General features: G+C 36.1%; 1 protein-coding gene across 16 annotated transcripts in view; it reads left to right on the forward strand.

The window, feature by feature from the left end:
• Positions 1–17,966, forward strand: part of PSD3 (pleckstrin and Sec7 domain containing 3) — a 706,817-nt gene that overhangs the window by 602,253 nt on the left and 86,598 nt on the right. For all 16 annotated transcript variants that reach the window (XM_073902616.1, XM_025886232.2, XM_073902618.1 and 13 more), the window contains one exon: positions 4,451–4,521. In XM_073902616.1, the coding sequence (XP_073758717.1) occupies positions 4,451–4,521 (71 nt within the window). The remainder of the gene's footprint in view (positions 1–4,450; positions 4,522–17,966) is intronic.

A 17,966-nucleotide genomic window follows, 5' to 3' on the forward strand; every position in this document is an offset into this window, starting at 1 on the left:
CTCTGACATACTCCCCTTTTCTTCCTCTCCTGTTATCTTCTTCTTTTGCAAGGAACAAATTCTTAACTATAGAGAACAAACTGATGCTTACTGGAGTGGGGGTGGGGTGGTTCAATAGGGGAAACAAACAGGGCAAGGGGATTAAAGAGTACTTATCATGATGATATATAAGGAAGAGTTAACACCTATTTTTCTCAATCTATTCCAAAAAAATAGTTGAAGAAGGAAAGCTTCAAATTCATTCTATGAGACCAGCATTAGCCTGATAAAACCAAATGAAGACACCACAAAAAACAAAATTACAGGCCAGTATCTCTGATGAACATAGATGCAGAAATCCTCAACAAAATACTAGCAAGCCAAATCCAACAATACATTAAAAAAAATCAACAAGATCAAGTGGGATTTATTCCCAGGATGGAAGGATGGTTCAATATTTGCAAGTCAATCAATGTGATATATCAATTAAAGAAAGGATAAAATCCATATGATCATTTCAATAGATACATAAAAAACATTTGACAAAGTATAACATCCATTCATGATTTTTAAAAAGGCCCTCAACAAGATAGGTTTAGAGGGAACATACCTCAACATATAAAGACCTTACATGAAAATCCCACATCATAGTCAATGGGAAAAAATTGAGAGCATTTCCCCTATGTGAGGAATAAGACAAGGATGTCCACTTTCACCACTTTTAGTCAACAAAGGCTGGAAGTCCTAGCCACAGCAGTCAAACAACAAAAAGAAATAAAAGGCATCTAAAACATTAAGGAAGAAGTAAAACTTTCAGTATTTGCAGATGACATAAGACTACATAGAAAACCCTAAAGACTCCACCCAAAAGCTATTAGAACTGATAAATAAATTCAGTAAAGTTGCAGGATACAAAATCAATGTACAGAAATCTGTTTCATTTCTATACACTATTGATGAACCAGCAGAAAGAAATTAAGAAAACAATCCCATTTACAGTTGCACCAAAAATAATAAAATACCTAGGAATAAACGTAACTAAAGATGTAAAAGAAATCCAAGACCACACAAAGAAATGGAAAGACCTTCCATGCTCATGGATTGGAAGAACAAATATTATTAAAATGTCTTATACTACCCAAAGCAATCTACAGATTTAATGCAAATCCCTATCAAAATACCAACAGCAGTTTTCACAGAACTGGATCAAACAATCCTAAAATTTGTATGGAACCACAAAAGACCCTGAATAGCCAAAGCAATTTTAAAAAAGAAAAGGTGGAGGCATCAGAATTCCAGTAATGAGAACAGTATGGTACTGACACAAAAATAGACACATAGATTAATGGAACAATAGGATACACAGAAATAAACACACAACTACATGATCAATTAATCTTTGAAAAAGGAGGAAAGCATGTGCAATGGGGAAAAGTCTGTTCAACAAATGGTGTTAGGAAAACTGGACAGCAGCATGCAAAAGAATGAAACTGGACCATTTTTTTTCACCATACACAAAAGTAAAGCCAAAATGGCTTAAAGACCTAAAATGTGAGACCTGAAACCATAAAAATCCTAGAAGAGAGCACAGGCAGTAACTTCTTTGACATCAGGTGTAGCAATCAATATTTTCCTAGATATTTCTCTTGAGGCAGGGGAAATAACAAAAATGAACAGTTTTGACTACTAAATTAAAAGTGTCTGCACAGAGAAGGAAACTGTCAACAAAACTAAAAGGCAACCTGTGGAATGGGAGAAGAAATTTGCAAATGGCATATCTGATAAAGGGTTAGTATCCAAAATATACAAGGAACTTATTCAACACCCAATAAACAACCCAATTAAAAAATGGGCAGAAGACATGAACAGACATTTCTCCCAAGAAGACATCCAGATGGCCAATAGACACATGAAAAGATGCTCAACATCAGTCATCATCAGGGAAGTGCAAATCAAAACCACTGTGAGATATTACCTCACACTTGTCAGAATGGCTAAAATCAAAAACTCAAGAAAGAACAAGTATTGGCAAGTATATGGAGAAAAAGGTACCCTGATGCACTTTTGGTGAGAATGCAAACTAGTGCAGCTACTGTGGAAACAGTATGGAGATTTCTTAAAAAATTAAAAATAGAACTACCCTAAATACCCAGTAATCACACTACTGGGTATTTACCCAAAAAATACAAAAACACTAAGTCAGAGGCACACATGCATCCCCATGTTTATTGCAGCATTATTTATAATTTCCAAATTATGGAAGCAGCCCAACTGTCCTTCAGTAGATGAAGGGGTAAAGAAATGGTGTGTTACAGACACACACACAAACAAATATTACTCAGCCATAAAAAAAAGACTGAAACCTTGTCATTTGCAACAACATGGATGGATCAGAGTGTGATGCTAAGCCAAATAAGTCAGTCAGAAAAAGATAAATACCATATGATTTCACTCATATGTGGAATTTAAGAAACAAACAAATAACAAAGGAAAAAAGACAAACCAAGAAACAGACTCTTAAATATAGAGAACTAACTGATGGTTACCAGAGATGATTTGGGTGGGGTTGGGTGAAATGGGTAATGGGGATTAAAGGTGATGGAAGAAAGCAAAAAAAAAAAAAAAAAGAGAGAGAGAGAAACAAAAAAGAAAGGGTTTTCTCTAAATTACTTTCCACCATTAGCTAGTGGTTTGCCTTAACTTAGGTAAATTATCCATGTTTTTAAATGAAGCATCTGAAGTTTTGAAAAGTTGGTGCATTTGGTCAGTGGTCAGGAGTTACTCAGGGGTTTTGGGTGAGGTGGTTTAAAGACAGGACTAGAAACCAGCTGGTCTGTTTTCTAGTCAGGTGCCTTCAGCACACCATGCTGTCTTTGGTCCTGTTGTGCCATGGCTCCTGCAGCCTGTGGTCACTTCTGTGTGCACTATTCTCACATCAACTGTATCAGAATTAGACACCTATTGAACAATGCAGTCAATATTTATCATATATATATATTTATATATATATAATGATCTGTGGTTCTCTTTACAAAGGAGATAATTGTGTACTGTTGTTGATCATTTATTTTTGAGTACATACTTTTAAACCTTGCATAGTGAAGTGAAAACAGATGGATTGATTTTTTTTTTTTTTTTGTAATTTCCCCTGGAAACCTGCCGAGTGGATGTTTTGAGTCCTTTTTTGCCAGGTGGATATATCAGTATGGTGTTGGCAGGGGCATCTGTGTTCTGCAGGGGGATATTCACACAGTTACCAACCCTAAGGATTCTTGAGTCTTCAGTCAAAGAAGATTTAAAGGATTTGCTTAAGAATAATATATTTCCTGGGCGCCTGGGTGGCTCAGATGGTTAAGCGTCTGCCTTCGGCTCAGGTCATGATCCCAGGGTCCTGGGATCGAGTCCCGCATCGGGCTCCCTGCTCCTTGGGAGCCTGCTTCTCCCTCTGCCTCTCCCTCTCTCTCTCTCTCTCTCTCTCTCTGTCTCTCATGAATAAATAAATAAAATCTTTAAAAAAAAAAAAAAAAAAAGAATAATATATTTCCTAATTCAATCAGGTATCCAAGTTAAGACAGCATAAAGGCAGCCAAATAGTTGATAAAGGAATAAGTGGTCCTCCCTACCTATTTGGATAGACATGTTTAGAAAAATGGCATTCAGATATACCATAACATTTTCCAGTTACATATTTTAATTAAGATTAAATAGTAAACTGTTTTTGCTAATCTGTGCTTTTGTTTTAGGACAGTCTGTAAAAGTATACATAAATCAATAGAGAAATTCCACCTTTTACTCCCAGAAAATACAAACAAAAAGAATGTAAAGACTTCTGAAAGAAACTTAATTTGGAGAATTTTTATGACGGTACCTAATGTCTGCCTTACATGGTGCCAGGTACTGTGAATTATAAAAATGAAGGGTACCTGCTCTCAGGTCATTCGTAATCTCCTGAAAGAGACACCTCAACAAAAATATTGTTACAGTGTGGCAGGATCTGCAACTGAGGTATCACAGATTGCCATAGGAATAATAATAACTAAAGTTATAATCCAGCTGGTGGGTGTGTGGGGGAAATGCCAAGAGGAGTTCTTTTATATTCTGAGATTTTAATGATTTCTAGAAACTTTGACAGAGCTATAAGTAATCTGGTACATGAGCCTTTTAAGCTTTCTCTTAGATTAATGTATACTTCCAGAATGCCTCTTTGCTTTCCCAGTCCTTAAGTCATGTCTCTAGAGCCATGCTGCCTGGGTTCAGATTCCTGCTTCTCCTCCTAGTTGTATGACCATGAGCGGATTACTTTCTGTGCTTCAGTTTTATAAGTCTCAAGGAAATTTTAGTTCTCATTATTAATTTTGGAAGTTAATAAACCAGGAACATTGAAACATGATCACCATGTTGATCATTTTGATTATTTCTAAAATGCTATTTTCTGTCAAATAAAATTTTCCATTTTTTTTCCCCTTTCTAGCTCCAAGAGGAAAGCGAGGATGGAAAACTTTTTATGCTGTACTAAAGGGAACAGTCCTTTACTTGCAAAAGGTAAACATAAATTAAAAAATGAAGCTCACAAAACTTTATGAAATGATTTGACAAGGTATCCAGAAAATATTTACTTTGTACAAAGAGACTACATCAAACACCCAAAAGATTATTTAATTGATGTCTAAATTCTTTTTTAGGTTTTTTTTTGTTTCTGGTTAAAAAATTATTTTAGAAATTATATATATGTAATTGTATATTATATAAAGTATTTTATACATAAAATATTTTGATATATGTGTTATAGTATATATTAAATATAAATATAAATATTGAGCTGTGTTCCATTTGTGTTCAGTTAGAAATTTTGAATAGAGGTTGATAAGTCAGACTGCAAATGGTCTATGTAGGTACAGACCTGTGGCAGCACTTGTTTCAATGGTTATTTATACTATAGATTAGTTAGAGCCTTCATTTATCTCCTTCACTAATGCTATGTAATGGTATATCTTCACTTAATTATTTGCCTTCATTTAGATCTTACCTAAATCTAGAAACACATTTCATTCAAGTCCTGAAGCATTGGTACTTAATCCAAATTATCTGAGTAAGTTTTTAACCAGACCATTTCCTGCCCAGATCCTTTCTTCTAATCCCAGAATCTGGGAACCTGTTTGGGGTCAAGTTTGTATGTTCTGGCCTTTGAAGGGTAATCCTGGAGCTTCCACCTCCCTAGCTCTGTGTGTGTGAACATGGGAAATTTGTGTGTTGACTGGAATGAGGTCCACTGCTTCCCAGGGCCAAATAGGATTCCAGCTCTAACTGTGAAGGGCAGCTTGGAATTCAGGCAAATAGGCAGCAAGGCAGTAACAACATTGTCCTCAATGATGACTGATAGGAAAAGTCTTAATTTTTTAACTGTGGTCAAAAACATATAACCCTCAATTAATTTCTAAGTACACAGTAGATAGTATTAACTATCAGCACAGTGTTGTACAGTAGATCTCTAGAATTTTCCATCTTGCATGACGAACAATTCCAAGTGAACAGCAATTCTCTCACTCCCCCCTCTCCCCAACCCCTGGCAACCACCATTCTACCTTCTGTTTCTATGAGTTTGGCTATTTCATGTAAGTGGAAACAAGTAGTATTTGTCCTTCAGTGACTGGCTGATTTCATTTAACATAATGTGATGAAGGTTCATCCGTGTTGTAGCCTACGACAGAATTTCCTTCTTTTTTATGGCTAAATAATATTCTATTTTTTACTTCATTTTCTTTTTTCATTCATTCATCCATAGATATTTATGTTGTTTCCACCTCTTGGTCATTGTAAATAATGCTGAAGTAAACATGGAGTGCATATCTCTTTTTGATATCCTGATTCAATTCCCATTGATAACACAAAAGTGGGATCGCTGGATCATATGGTAGTTCTGTTTATTTTGTGAAGAATGTCTATACTGTTTTCCATAGTGGCTGAATTATTTTCAGTTCCCACCAACAGTGTCCAGGAGTTCCAATTTCTCCACATGCATGTCAGCGCTTCTTATTCTCTGTTGTTTTGTTTTGTTTTGTTTTTTGTTTTGTTTTGTTTTTAATAATGGCCATCCTAACAGGTGTGAGGTGATATCTCATTGTAGTTTTGATTTACATTTTCCTGATGATTAGTGATGTCAAGCATCTTTTCAATACCAGTTGGCTATATGAGTGTTGTCTTTGTAGAAATGTCTATTCAAGTCCTTTACCCTTATTTTTCTTTTGTTTTTTTGCTGTTGAGTTATAGGAATTCCTTATGTATTTTGGATATTAATCCCTTATCATATATATAGTTTTCAGATATTTTCTCCCATTCTGTAGGTAGCCTTTGCATTCCCTTGTTTCCTTTGCTGTACAGAAGCCTTTTACTTTTGTATAGTCTCACTTGTCTATTTTTGCTTCTGTTGCCTGTGCTTTTAGTATCACATCCAAGAAATCATAGCCAGTGTCAGTGCCAACAAGCTTTTCCCCTATGTTTTCTTCTAGTTTTATAGTGTCAAGTCTACATTTGAGCCTTTAATCTATTTTGAGTTAACTTTTGTGTAGAGTGTAAGGATGAAATTTCATTCTTTCGCATGTGGATACCCATTTTCCTAGTACTGTTTATTGAAGGAATTATCTTTTCCCCCTTGTGTACTGTTGGCCCTCTGTGGAAATCAGTTTACTGTATATGCATAGTATGTCTGTCCTTATGCCAATATTATAATGTTTTAATTACTGTAGCTTTGTAATGTATTTTGAAATCAGGAAGTGTGAGGTCTCTAAATTTGTTCTTTCTCAAGATTGTTTTGAGTATTCAGGATCCTTTCTTGTTCCATATGAATCTCAGGGTGAGTTTTCTATTTCTGTAAAAAACGCCATTGGGATTTTGATAGGTATTATATTGAATCTGTAGATGACTTTGGGAGGTATAAACATTTTAACAGTATTGTCTTCAAATCCATGAACATGAGATGCCTTTCCATTTATTTGTGTCTTTAATTTCTTTTAGCAATGTTTTCTTTTTTCAGTGTATAAGTTTTTCCCCTCCTTCATTAAATTTATTCTTAAGTATTTTATTATTTTTGATGCTATTATAAGTGGAAGTGTCTTCTTAATTTCCTTTCAAGATTATTCATTATTAGTATATAGAAATACAACTGATTTTTACATGTCAATTTTTTATCCTGCAGTGTTGCTAAATAAGTTTCTTAGTTCTAACAGGGTTTTTTTGGTGTGTGTGTGTGTGGAATCTTTGTAAAGTTTTCTATGTGTAAGGTCATGACATCTGTGAACAGACAGTGCTACTTTTTCCTTTCCAGTCTGGAAGCCTTTTATTTCTTTTTCTCACCCATTCTGGCTAGGACTTCAGTACTATATTGAATAGAAGAGGTGAGAGTGAGCTTCCTTGTCATATTTCTTTTCTTAGAAGAAAAACATTCGGTTTTTCACCATTGAATATAGTGTAAGCTGTGAGCTTTTCATATATGACTTTTATTATAGTAAGGTAATTTCCTTTTATTCTTTGTTGAATATTATCATTAAAAAGTCTTGAATGTTTATTAAATGCTTTTTCTGCATCTATTGAGATAATCATGTGGCTTATAACCTTTGTTCTGTTAATATGATTTATCACATTAATTGATTTTCATATATTGAATTATCTTTGTATCCAAGGAATAGTTCTCACTTGGTCACAGTGTGTGCTCCTTTTGATGTAGTGTTGGATTTGGTTTGCTGGTATTTTGTTGAGGATTTTTACATCTATATTCTTCAGGGATATTGACCTGTAGTTTTCTTGTGTATCTTTTTCTGGTTTTGGTATCAGGATAATGCTGGCCTCATAAAGAGAGTTAAAGTGTTCCCTCCTCAATTTTTGGGAAGAACTTGAGAAGGATTGGCATTATTTCTTCTTTGAAGCTCTTCTTTAGGGTACCTGGGTGGCTCAGTCAGTTAAGTGTCTGCCTTCAGCTCAGGTCATGATCCCAGGGTCCTAGGATCGAGCCCTGCATTGGGCTCGCTGCTCAATGGGGAGTCTACTTCTCCCTCTCCCTCTGCCCCTCCACCCTGCTCGTGCTTGCTCTCTGGCTTGCAGTCTTTCTTTCTCTCTCTCAAATAAATAAATAAAATCTTTAAAAAAATAAATAGACTCTTTAAAAGAATTTATGAGTAAGCCATGTGGTCCTAGACTTTTCTTCATTGGGGAGGGTTTTGATTACTGATTTAATCTGCTTACTAGATACAGATCTGTTTTGATTTTCTATTAATTATATGATTCAGTTTTGGCAGATTGTATTTTTCTAGGAATTTATCCCTTTCTTCTAGGCTGTCCAATTTGTTCATAGTTGTTTCTTATATTTGTAGTGTAGTTAAAGGACTGTCGGTTTTATTAATCTAAAAAAAAAAATTCTTGGGGTGCCTGGGTAGTTCAATTGGTTAAAGCATCCGACTATTGACCTCAGCTCAGATCGTGATCCCAGGGTCATGGCTTAAAGCCCCACGTTGGGCTCCACACTGATCGTGGAGGCTACTTTAAAAAAAAACAAAAACAAAAAACAATTCTATGTTTTGTTGATTTTTTTTTTGCTATTGTTTTTCTGGTTTCTATTTCATTTATTTCTGCTCTAAACAGAAATACACCTTTAAATATAAAGTGAGCCTCTTACAGACAGCAAATAGCTAGGTGTTGTTTTATTATCCATTGAGACCCTCTGTATTTTGGTTGGAGAGTCTAATCCATTTACATTTAATTATTAACAGCGCAGGACTTAATATTAGCATTTTGTAAATTGTCTCTTTTGTAGCCTTTTGACACTTTTTTCCTCTGTCAATGTCTTCCTGTGCATTTTATTGATATTTTGTAGAAACATGTTTTTATTGCTTTCTCATTTTTTTTGTGTATCTTCTGTACATATTTTCTTTGTGGTTACCATGAGGCTTACATAAAATGTTTTATAGTTCTAACAGTCTCTTTTAAGCTGGCAACAACTTAACATTGTTCAATCACGTACAAAAACACATACGCTTTCACTGCCTACCACAACATGCACAATTTATGATATTGATGTCAGAATTCTTTTAACAAATTTTTGTGTTTATAGTTATTCTTGACACATTTCTCTTTTAACTTCTGTGCTATAGTTATATGTGATTTGCACACCACTGCTACAGTATTTTATTTTTCTCTTATTTGTCATATTTGCCTTTACCAGTGATATTTATACTTCCATGTGCTTTCATGTTGCAGTTTCACATCCTTTCATTTCAAATTCTTGTTTTGTTTTCATTACACTTCTAGTAAGGCAGGTCTAGCAGTAGCAAAGTCCCTCAGTTTTTGTTTATGTGGGAAAATCTTTATCTCTTCTTCATTTTTTAAAGGACTAATTTGTTGGATATAGTACTGTTGGTTTGCAGGTTGTTTCCCACCATTCCGGATATATCATCCTATTTTCTCCTGACCTGCAAAGTTTTTGCTGAGAAGTCCTTTGAGAGTCTTAAGGGATTCCAGGTAAATTACAAGTCACTCTTTTGCTACTTGCAGACTTTTCTTCATCTTTGACTTTTGAATATTTGATTATGATGTGTCTTGTTGTAGTTGTCTGTGAGTTTATCTAGATTTGAGACTTTAGGGCTTCTTGGATCTAGATGTCCATTTCTTTACTGATTTGGGAAGTTTTTGGCCATTATTTCTCTCTGTAAGCTTTCTGCCCCTTTCTCTCTTCTCCTTCTGGGATTCTGATAATGTGTATTTTAGTCCAGTGGATGGTGTCCATTAGGTCCCTTAGGCTTTCTTCACTCTTTTTCATTCTTTTTTTTTCTTTGTATTTCTTTGACTGAATTATTTCAAGTTGCCTGTCTTCAAGTTCGCTTATCCTTTCTTCTTGCTCAAGTCTGCTGTTGAACCCTTCTAGTGATTTTTTTTTTTTTTAGTTTAGTTATTCTCTTATTTAGCTCCAGAATTTCTGTTTAGTTCCTTTTTATATTTTGTATCTCTTTGTTAATATTCTCATTTTGTGCACACATCATTTTCTTGAGCACATTGAGCATCTTTATGATGGTTAATTTGAATTTTTTAATCAGATAATTTATATACCTCTCCTTATTTAGGGTTGGTTTCTGGAGGTTTATTTTGATTTTCTAATCAGGCCTTATCTACTTGTTTCTTCAGTTGTCTGATAACTTTGTATTGGGATCTGCACATCTAAAGTTACCTCTCTGTCTTTACAAACCATTTTCATATAGGGAAGACCCTTACCAATCTGCTTGGCTAATTTTCTGGGGAGCTTTGAAACTTTTTTGAGGGCTGCAACTTCTCTATGCCTCTGCATGCAGTTTCTCAGGTAGACAATCTTGCATTCTTCTTTTTCAAGAGCTTGTAATTTTTGCTCTCTCATGTTTATTTCTAGAAGTGCAATTGCTCTGGTTTTACAGCAGCAAGCCATTCAGCTCTCTCTTCTTCTGAGAGACATCCAGAGTATGCCAGCTCCCATCAATGCCCCAAGTCAGACAAGATAAATACCATTTCCCTTGGCAGCCCTCTGATAAGAATGCCAGATACACACTCCATCCCTGTATCTCCCTCTTGAGAGGGAAGCCTTAGGTTGTGCAATTTTCTCCCAGTCTCACCAAGCCATGCTGGCTGCAGCAACCTCCTTTCCTTTAATTTCAGCAACCTCCAGGTATCCAATCTATGCTGATTCACTCAGAATTCTGAGTGAGGCAATACAGAAACCATTCCTTCAGCAACCTTCCAAAAAACCAGAACATTAGAGGTATTCTCCACTCTTCACTTTACCATGAGGGAGTAGTCAAGGGCCAGGGTATTTTCTTGCAGTGCTGACCTATGGCAGTTTCAGAGAGGGGCTGACACAGGTAAAGTGAAATTGTTCTTCTTACCCATTTCAATATGGTTCTTCTTGACTTTTTTTGTCCTATAGTACTGCAACCTCTTAACTGCATTCTAACATTATCATAAAGGGATTTTGATGAATATATCATGGCTAAATTGTGTTAATGTAGGGGAACAAGAACTGAGACTTTTTATTTTGCCATCTTGCTGACATCACTCCTAGGAAAATATTTTTAAATCTACTTGGACTATGATAAATAGTTTTGGCATCATTTTCTTTTTACTTTACTTAGTATCATAAGCATTCTTAAATTAAAATTTTTTCAGAAGCATATTTTTTGGTCAATCTGGTATCTGGTGACTGTGATATGATAAGTCATATGGTTTTATTTTTTTCCTTCTCTCCTTAATAAAGTTTATAAAAGCATTCATATTTAATTGCTTACAGTATATTTTCCATTAAATAGGTTTACCATAACTTCATCTTTTTCCCATTTTCAGACGTACCCTCATTTCAGTTGATTTTCAGTTATAAATAATGTTGTGTGTATTTATGCACATGTCTATTTATATCCTGAAGATAAATTCGTGGTACTGTCACCGGTCACAGGGACAGGATTGGAACTGCTTAAAATTATTGAGACATAACTCTAAATTCCTTCTGAGGAGGCCAAACCAACATTCATTCCCTGGTTCTTCTTGCAGTTATTTATGACAGTATTTGTCTCATCACAGCTTCTTCTCACCACATTAATTATTGGTATTTGGATATTTGAAGAGAAATTTCCCATTCTTTTTGAACTTTTTGTTTTTAGTGTACAAACACATGCCTTTACACATTTAATATCCTTTTTTTTCCTCTTTTTCTTTTATTAAGTTATGTTAATCACCATACATTACATCATTAGTTTTTGAGGTAGTATTCCATGATCCATTGTTTGCATATAACACCCAGTGCTCCATGCAGTACGTGCCCTCTTTAATACCCATCACCAAGCTAATGCATCCCCCCACTGCCCTCCCCTCTAGAACCCTCAGTTTGTTTCTCGGAGTCCATCGTCTCTCATGGTTCGTCTCCCCCTCCGATTTCCCCCCCTTCACTTTTCCCTTCCTGCTATCTTCTTCTTTTTTTTTTTTCTTAACATATAATGTATTATTTGTTTCAGAAGTACAGATCTGTGATTCAACAGTCTTAACACAATTCACAGCGCTCACCATAGCACATGCTCTCCCCAATGTCTATCACCCAGCCACCCCATCCCTCCCACCCCCCACCACTCCAGCAACCCTCAGTTTGTTTCCTGGGATTAAGAATTCCTCATATCAGTGAGGTCATATGATACATGTCTTTCTCTGATTGACTTATTTCGCTCAGCATAATACCCTCCAGTTCCATCCGTCTCATTGCAAATGGCAAGATCTCATTCCTTTTGATGGCTGCATAATATTCTATTGTATATATACACCACATTCTTCTTTATCCATTCATCTGTCGATGGACATCTTGGCTCTTTCCATAGTTTGGCTATTGTGGACATTGCTGCTATAAACATCGGGGTACACATACCCCTTTGGATCACTACATTTGTATCTTTGGGGTAAATACCCAGTAGTGCAATTGCTGGGTCGTATGGTAGCTCTATTTTCAACTGTTTGAGGAACCTCCATACTGTTTTCCAGAGTGGCTGCACCAGCTTGCATTCCCACCAACAGTGTAGGAGGGTTCCCCTTTCTCCACATCCCCGCCAACATCTGTCGTTTCCTGACTTGTTAGTTTTAGCCATTCTGACTGGTGTGAGGTGGTATCTCATTGAGGTTTTGATTTGGATTTCCCTGATGCGGAGTGATGTTGAGCACTTTTTCATGTGTCTGTTGGCCATTTGAATGTCTTCTTTGGAAAAATGTCTGTTCGTGTCTATAGCTGCCTTTTCACAAGTGTTTTTCTCTCGGAAAGAGTCCTTCCTTTGATATAACATCTACAATACTGAATCAGATAGCATCCCCTGTATGATGGCACCCATGTAACACAGATGTAACACAGATGTACTAAAATGCTTTGGAATGGAGGTATCACTAATGAGAAATAATTTTGATTTATTTTTATTTTAAACATCTCAAATATTATAATACTGCTCTATATAATAAAATGGAAAGAACGATTTGCTTTAAAAACCCCCCTTCCTTAGGAGTCCTCCCAGTCCAAAGAAGGACTTCAAGTACATTTTATTATATTCTATATCAATATTTTGCATATTATCAGAGCAGCTTTGTAAGGAACACTTTTATAATTCTCCCCTGTTCTATTCTTTATTGGAGCTTTTTTTCAGATGTTTACATTGGGAAGGACCATTTCTTACACAAACCCTTTTATTTTCTTCCTTTTGTGATAGATTAGGTGAGGAATGTTAGAGCATGGGATGCTTCACCTTGGACCAGAATTCTCTTTGTTGATAAGTCACCTTTTCAGAAAAAGGTGTGGAGTTAGCTGAAATCCAAAGATTACAAAGAATTTGCAGCATCCTCCTAAAATTGACACATTATTTTAACTGAGAAAACAAGAGAAATGGAGACTGTCATTGATATTAGATTATCCATGCTCTTACATGGTCAGTTTATCTTGTACTGTCTTTATTTCCCTATGGAGCCAGCACAGCTTCTAATTTATAAGTCAACCACCTTGGCCTCTGCCAAAGCAGCATGTGTGTACATGCTGGGCCCACATTGGTCCTTACAGCTAGCTTTGTCTCTGCAGGAAACAACCCTTTGAAATTAAATTTCACATAACACAGCTGTTTCCCCAGCAGAAATCCTATTCTCTTGGCTTACTTTTTCATTTTCTCTGAAATCTCTGTAAAGGGCATGGCTGTCTTTGGCAAAACCATTCCATTGAATACGGAGCCACAGGATTTCTACCCACTCCATCCCAGAGTGAGCCTGGGGAGAGAGAAAAATGCTCTTGCATTCAACATTTGACAGAGGCAATGCAAAGAGAGATGCTGTTTCCAAGTTACCAGCTTTTCTTATCTTGCCCTCTCCTTCAGTTAAGTGAATTGGATTGAGTTTGACTCATCTGGATACTGAAAAAAAAGGGCTAAATATTGACAAGGGAATAACTTTGTGAACTTTGAATCTTCAGCATCAGTTTGTATTAGAGCTCCAAAATTAGATTGCCCACCATTCTTTTTTTCATGCCTTTCACCCCATATAAATTTCTCAGCATTAAAGGTTCCTGTCCAAAGACTTCCAGTAATTGTTCTGTACTGGGTCCCTTCCATTTTTCTCAGGTGGGCAGATGCTCTGTCACTGCTCCCTACCACATCATGACTTCTAGTATCTTGGCACTCCTAAAGGTACAGCAGGGGGTAGAGTGGGTGAGGGGATAGTATTGCGTAAGACAGGACACAGGGCCTCTACTCCCTTGATAAATTAATGAAGTAAATAATCTAAAGAGATCATAATGACTGGCAATTCACTTCTTTAAAGCCCACCTTCCCTTTATTATAAACACATACACACACACACACACACACACACACACACACACACACACACAAAACCCCTCTCCCAGTTAAATAACGATATATTTAGGTGCTCATTCCATTATCAGATGCTCATCATTTACATTTAAGCCTTTCATCAAGATTTCCCAACTATGAAATAGCCTAATGATTTTTACCCATATGGAACAATGCAGTTAGTATTTCCTCATTAAGAATGAAGAATAATAAGTCACCTCCCCCTTCAAAAGAAAAAAAAGTCATTCGAGGCATAGCTTAAATTATACTGAGAAAGAGCTCTGAATCCTCTCAGTCTCCATTCATTCAGCCTCCTTCCCTACTTCCATCCCAACCAAAGAGGCTTATCCCAAAGGTTTTCAGTGACTGCTATAAGAAATTGAAGAGTTAATAAATATCTAATGCCTCTAAAGTTTATAATCCTGCCTGTGTGTTTATAACCCTCTCATGACTATTCCTGTATTTAAAAAAATACATCCTTACAGAGCGCTGCTTTTTTATCTAATATCTAAGAGAATAATCATTTCTCAATCCAAGCGTCACACATCAAAGAGGTAAGAAATGGGTTAGCAAACATATTAAGACAGCTTACTTCAGTGATCATTCAGCCAGAAATGACTAGTTAACTTTACATCCTCAACCAGATTCAACTTACTTTTGGCTAATACATAGCAAGTGTGCAATAGCTTATTTTCTTTCCCTTTAGCCTCCTGCTTTGGTAAGAACTAATGGTTACCTTCTCTCTCATTGTACTCCCCTGGCTCCAGCTACTGTTTTACTGAAATATGAGGCTATCTCTAATCATCTTCTATAAGTAGAGTAACTAACTTTTGAGATTTTCTAACATGGACCCATTTTCAATTATTCTTCCTTATTGTTCTCATAAACCATGAAAAACCATGAAAATGTCAACATTCCAACCATTTCATGACTCCTGGATGGACACTTAAAAGTAACCCAAGCATCCTTTATCAGCTGAACTTTGGCAAAGAAACTACCATTCCGATACAGAGGGCCATACTAGGAAGAAAATCCATAGTGAATACATCTATTAGATTAGGACTATGCCAGTTTTTCAAAGTGCTATACACTGGTGACATGATTCTGAGCAAGATACAGTTCCTAAAGAAGCTTATACTCTGAAGAGATCAAAAAAACAAAAACAAAACAAACTATCTGAATGCAGTTTGATACATGCTACAAAAAGTATGGTAATGGAAACACTTAACTGAGCCTCAGGAAGAGAAAGGAAGATTGTGAAAGAATTCATGAAGTAAGTGATATTTAAGCCTACATTTAAAAGACAAATAGAAGTTAGTCATACAGAGGATTGGGACAGGGAGAAACCTGTGTGGATGCCTAACTGTGAGAGACCACAACACATTTGAGGAGCTATAAAGGGTGGAGTATAAAGGGTATCCAAAGCAGATGGAAGAGCTTATAAAATTATGTTCAAGAGTTGAGATTTTATCTTAGAGCAATGTGGAGCTATCAGAGTGTAAATGGGATATGACATGATCAAATATATATTTTAGAAAGATCAGTCTGACTATAGGATAGAGAGGATTGGAGTCAGATTCAATCAGAGACAGAGACCAGATTAGCTTGAACTATAGTAGGGATAACAGAAAGGGAGAAACATAGTCTAACTAGAGAGTTCAGTTTGTAGTGTTGAATTCAAGGTGTCTTTGGAATAATAAATGGATATGTCCAAGAAACAGTTATGGATATTCAGATCTAGAGCTGAGGAGGGAACCTAGAAATACAGATTTGGAGAAACCATCAAAAAAATAGTTAATGATTTCAGCCATTGGAATAAGTTATGTCACTCTGAGTAGAGTGAGGAGAAGATGGAGGATAGAACCAGTGGACCACACACACTTCATATGTTTTCTAAGAGTAATAGACAGTGAAGGAGCCTGAGGAACCTAAACATTATAACCAGAGAGAGCCAAGAACAAAACAGAGAGAGACAGAGAGATGAGATACTACAGATGTCAAGAGATGGTAACAGCATTCCATGTTGTAAGATAGTTAAAGTAAGACAGAAATTGGAAAGTGTCACTTGAATTTACAAACAAGGAAATTATTGATAAAGCAGTTTCAGCAGAGTGGCGGGTATGGAAGCCAAAATGGACTGAGAATTAAAGACATACAGGCAAATGGGGCATCTGGATAGCACAGTCTGTTGAACATCCAACTCTTGGTTTCTGCTCGGGTCATGATCTCAGGGTGATGAGATCAAACCCCTCCTCAGGTCATGCTGAGCTGGAAGTCTGCTTGAGATTCTCTCTCTCCCCTTCCCTCTCCCTCTGCCCCTGCACCCCCCTCAAATAAATAAATAAATCTTTAAAAAAAAAAAAAAGACATACAGGCAGAAAGTATATAGACAACTACTTTGAAGAGGACTGATTTTATAGCTTCCACTTTGATCTTCCTTCCACTCCCCCTTTTCTGCTACTCCCTTTCTGTGACTTTTACCAATAACATCCCCGGTTTCTAACTCATTTCTATTGAATCTCTTTTCTTTCCTGTTACTGATTTCTCTCTAAAGTAAAATAAGTCCTTTTTCTTTCTTCTTTTCCCCTAGACAATTTCTGACATTATCCAAAGTTCTTGTTTTGCTGCTTCAGGTTACACACAGTCTTCCTGACCACCTCATTTCCCTTTCTGGTCCCCTTGCTTAATATCACTTAGTCACATTTGTCTCTAACTTTCAAGCAAAAAGTAAATCCACAGAGTATCACAATAGTAATTTCAGAACCATTTATAAAATGTCATATTGGGAGCTATATCAGAAAGAAACATGGTGTCTACCCCCTAAAAAAGCTTAGGGTTACAATGTAGATGAGAAGACCAGTCTTATGCAATGAATGACTAGTGATATATAAACCAAATGTATAGGTGGACAAAACATAGGATAAATGGAATAAAGTTGGGTGAATAACTGATTCCAGTTTCTAGAATTCTCTTAGGTACACCAAAATAGGGCATTTATGATAGAGTGGTTTTGTCTGTCTTCCAGCTAAGTAACAGTATACTCCTATCGTTGTTTGGTTTTCATACTTGCAGTATCCCTGAACCCAGGCAAGCTCATGCCTAAGAAATGTATACCCTATTAATGATTATTATTATTGGAATATAAAGTGTTCATTACAGAGGATTCTAATATTATCACTTTACTATAACACAGTTTATATATGCTTTAAAATATTGAAATTGCTATGAATTGATGATAAAATGAGTAAATTCTTGTTGGTCTTGATGATCCATCATTGTTCATATTCAGATATTAATTCATATCCATTTGTTAACTGAGAATGAGTCATCTGCTAGCTAAAGGCTTAGACAAGCCTTTGCTATCACAGAGCTTCAAAAGTTCTCTGTTGGTTTCTATCATGGGCTTTGTGCCTGACCTTGCTAGTCTGTGCCTTTTTCTTGAAAGTATTTTTTGTAAGCTTTATGACGGTATTTCTGTTGCAGGTCTGGTGGTGACAAAACTGAACTATGTTACTCTTAAAATAAATTGTCAGGTGATTGATGGAACAGTTAAGAGAAATGGGTGTAGGTTGCTGGTTAATACATGGCATTAATTACTTGATTATTGCATTCTCCAGACCAGGC

Source organism: Callorhinus ursinus, unplaced genomic scaffold, assembly GCF_003265705.2.
Source record: "Callorhinus ursinus isolate GAN/ISIS: 27379988/994484 unplaced genomic scaffold, GSC_fseal_2.0 scaffold17, whole genome shotgun sequence".
In the NCBI taxonomy this organism is placed as follows: Eukaryota; Metazoa; Chordata; class Mammalia; order Carnivora; family Otariidae; genus Callorhinus; species Callorhinus ursinus.